The sequence below is a fragment of the Vanellus vanellus genome (assembly GCF_965231255.1).
Source record: "Vanellus vanellus genome assembly, chromosome: 24".
NCBI lineage: Eukaryota > Metazoa > Chordata > Aves > Charadriiformes > Charadriidae > Vanellus > Vanellus vanellus.
Window position 1 is genome coordinate 3,083,863 of NC_138929.1, and position 3,056 is coordinate 3,086,918.

Genomic DNA, 3,056 nt, shown 5'->3' on the forward strand with positions numbered 1-3,056 from the left:
GGCAGGGGGGCAGGCAGAGAGGGGGGCAGGCAGGGGAGCAGGCAGAGGGGCAGGCAGGGGGGCAGAAAAGGGGCAGGCAGGGGGGCAGGCAGAGAGGGGGGCAGGCAGGGGAGCAGGCAGAGGGGCAGGCAGGGGGGCAGAAGAGGGGCAGGCAGGGGGGCGGGCAGAGAGGGGAGCAGGCAGGGGGGCAGGCAGAGAGGGGAGCAGGCAGGGGGGCAGGCAGGGGGGCAGGAGCAGCGGCGGCAGCAGGTGAAGCCGCCTCCCGGTCCGGCACAGCGGGGCGGGAGCTGCCGGAGCCACCATGGGCCGGGGGGGGACCCTTGGAACCGGCTTATAAAAGGGGGACACCCCCTTCCCCTGGCTGACGTCCCTCGCTTAAAAAGAAGGGAGGGAAAGAAAAAGAAGGGGGAAAAATATATATATATATAAAAAATAAATAAAAACCCACCCAAATCCTCTCCAAATTTGTGGTACGGCGAAGGCGGGCGGCACCGGCTGGAAAATGCATCTCCCTCGGAGCTGCATCGTCCTCCTCATCCAGGGGAGCATCTCTCTGCTGGTGAGCGCTGGGGATGGGGAAGGGGGGAGGACTGGGGGCACTGGGAGGTGGTGGTGGTGGGGGTCGTGCTGCCAAAGGGACCGGGGGGTGGCAGCCAGGAACAGTTCCCAAATCAATTTACCCCCTCCCCAACTCCACCCCCCCCACACCACCCCATCCCCTGAAAAAAACCCAAGCGTCCCAAAACTTCTGTTATTTTGGAGCAGGTATGGGGGGGTGGGGGTGGGGTGGAGTGGGGGTGTCGCAGGCAGGGCTGGTGCTAAAGGTACCCTAAAAATCTGCAGCCCCCCCCTTCTGCCCCCGGCAGAGCGGTCCTGGTGGAGATGCTGGGGGCAGCTCTCCTACCCCCCCACCCCCCTTCGGGCTGGGGCAGAGCTCTGGCACCCCCCCCACGGGCCCACCTCCTCCTCGGGTCCCCCGCTGCCTTCTCTGCCGGGTGAGCCCCTCGCACCCCAGGGATGAGGGCCGGCGTCGGCTCGGCAGCCCAACACCGAGAGCGATGGGGCTGCGGCATCAGCCTCTCGCCCGGGCGCCCTCCCAGAGCCCACTGGGTGCCCACTGGGTGCCCGCAGCCTGGCTGCAAGGCAGCCCCCCAGCATCCATCTGTGCTTATTTTGGGGTCTACGGCCCCCATCTGTGCTTATTTTGAGGTCCGTGGCTGGCGGCAGGCAGAGCCCCCGTGCCGGCAGGAGGAGAGTTGGCAGAGGAGCCGGTCCATGGCTGGTAGAGGCGAAGGGCATCTCCCCGGGGGGAGAACTCACCTTTGCGCTTTGCCGTCCCTCATGCCGCCCCGCCGCTCCCTGTTCTGTCCCTCCACCGGACCGCGGCACAGTTTGGAGGTCAGGAGAGGGGTCCCTGGGCCGCGCCGTCAGCAGCGAGACCGGTGTAAGGCCACGAGGTGGGCACCCTCGTCGTAGGTGTGCATCCCCCCCCCCGAGAGCACCCCCTCCCCAGCACCTGCAGAGGTGCCCCGGGGGCAAGTGCTCTGCCCCGAGAGAGGTGTCACTGCCGGACCGCACCATCAGTGTGTGAAACGCCCCCGTCCCGGCTCCTGTCCCCCATTCTCCGAGCAACAAGAGCAGGGAAAAAATGCTTATCGGGAGGGGACTACGGACTACAGGGAGAAGTAGAGAGGGAAGGCAAGAGAAAAGGGAGATACGGAAAGCGAGGATGGGAAAGAGGGTGGTGGGGTCATGTGTGGAGAAGTGGGGTGACTCTGGAGAGTGAGACCGGGCAAGGGGGGGCAGGCACCCATCACCCATCTCTCACTCTCCACTATCGCTACGTTTAGGTGATCTGTGGCCGAGAAGAACCAGGGAAAGGTGCGGAGCAACGTGAACCCAAAATCCAAGAGAGAGCTCAAGTGCAGAAGACGAGAGGGCTGCTCTCTCCAAAGTCCCTCTTAACTCCAACCTTACTGCAGAACATCACCCTCCTGGAGCTGGTGAGCAGCTCACGGGAGTTATGGGATATCCTGGACAACCTGTCCGAGCGGGACCACGCTCCGCACCCCAGAGGACAGAGGGACTTGGGACCAGCCTCAGGCAAGCTTAAAAAAATTTTTGGCTGGGGAGATTTCTATTCCAATATCAAGACAGTGAAGTTGAACCTCTTGATCACTGGAAAGGTGGTGGATCACGGCAACGGCACCGTCAACGTCTTCTTCCGACACAACTCAACCGGGCAAGGGAACATCTCCGTCAGCCTCGTTCCCCCCACCAAGGCGGTGGAGTTTGACCTGGAGCAACAGATCTTCATCGAGGCCAAAGAATCCAAAATCTTCAACTGCCGCGTGGAGTACGAGAAAGTGGATCGTGCCAAGAAGACCACTCTCTGCACATACGACCCATCTAAGACCTGCTACCACGAGCACACCCAGAGCCACGTCTCCTGGGTCTGCTCGAAGCCCTTCAAAGTCATCTGCATCTACATCACCTTCTACAGCATAGACTACAGGCTGGTGCAGAAAGTCTGTCCCGACTACAACTATCACAGCGACGTACCCTACTACCCCTCGGGATGAGGCGCTCGGCCCATCGCGGGATGCCCCGGTGACGAGCGGGTGCTGGGGGGGGCGGGGGTGGGGGTGGGGGGAGGGATGGGGACGGTTTTGTAAGCGGGGGCGGGAGCGCGGCGGTCCCTAGAAACCAGAAGCGAGGAAAGAAGAGGAGGATTTTTCCATTTTCCCCAAAAGCTCCGATGTCGAGAGGAGGAATTTTAGGCTACGGGGTACGGGCATCGCTAAACCTGGCCCGGATCTGTGGTCTTTAGGGACTGGTACGCGAAGGCAGGGTCTGAATCTGGGATACGGAAAATAGGACGTAAAACCACAGTCAGGACTTGGGTTTCTCAATGCAATAATGGATTTGCCTGGATCTGGGCCACGCGATCCTAAAATGTTGGTGACCAGGCAAAGAGGGCTCCAGGAGCGGGATCACACAGCCTGGAGCCAGCGGAAGACCTCGGGGCGGGGGGGCGGGTGTGGAAAAAAGGCTCC

The 3,056-nt window shown here is 62.0% G+C and overlaps 1 protein-coding gene across 1 annotated transcript; it reads left to right on the plus strand.

Annotated features, from left to right (window-relative positions):
* Positions 1-502: 502 nt before the first annotated feature.
* NXPH3 (neurexophilin 3) lies at positions 503-2,582 on the plus strand (the record flags this gene model as incomplete). Its single annotated transcript, XM_082494920.1, has 2 exons — positions 503-559; positions 1,851-2,582. 2 exons carry the CDS (start codon positions 503-505, stop codon positions 2,580-2,582), a joined length of 789 nt encoding a protein of 262 aa, XP_082351046.1.
* Between the last annotated feature and the right edge of the window lie 474 nt (positions 2,583-3,056).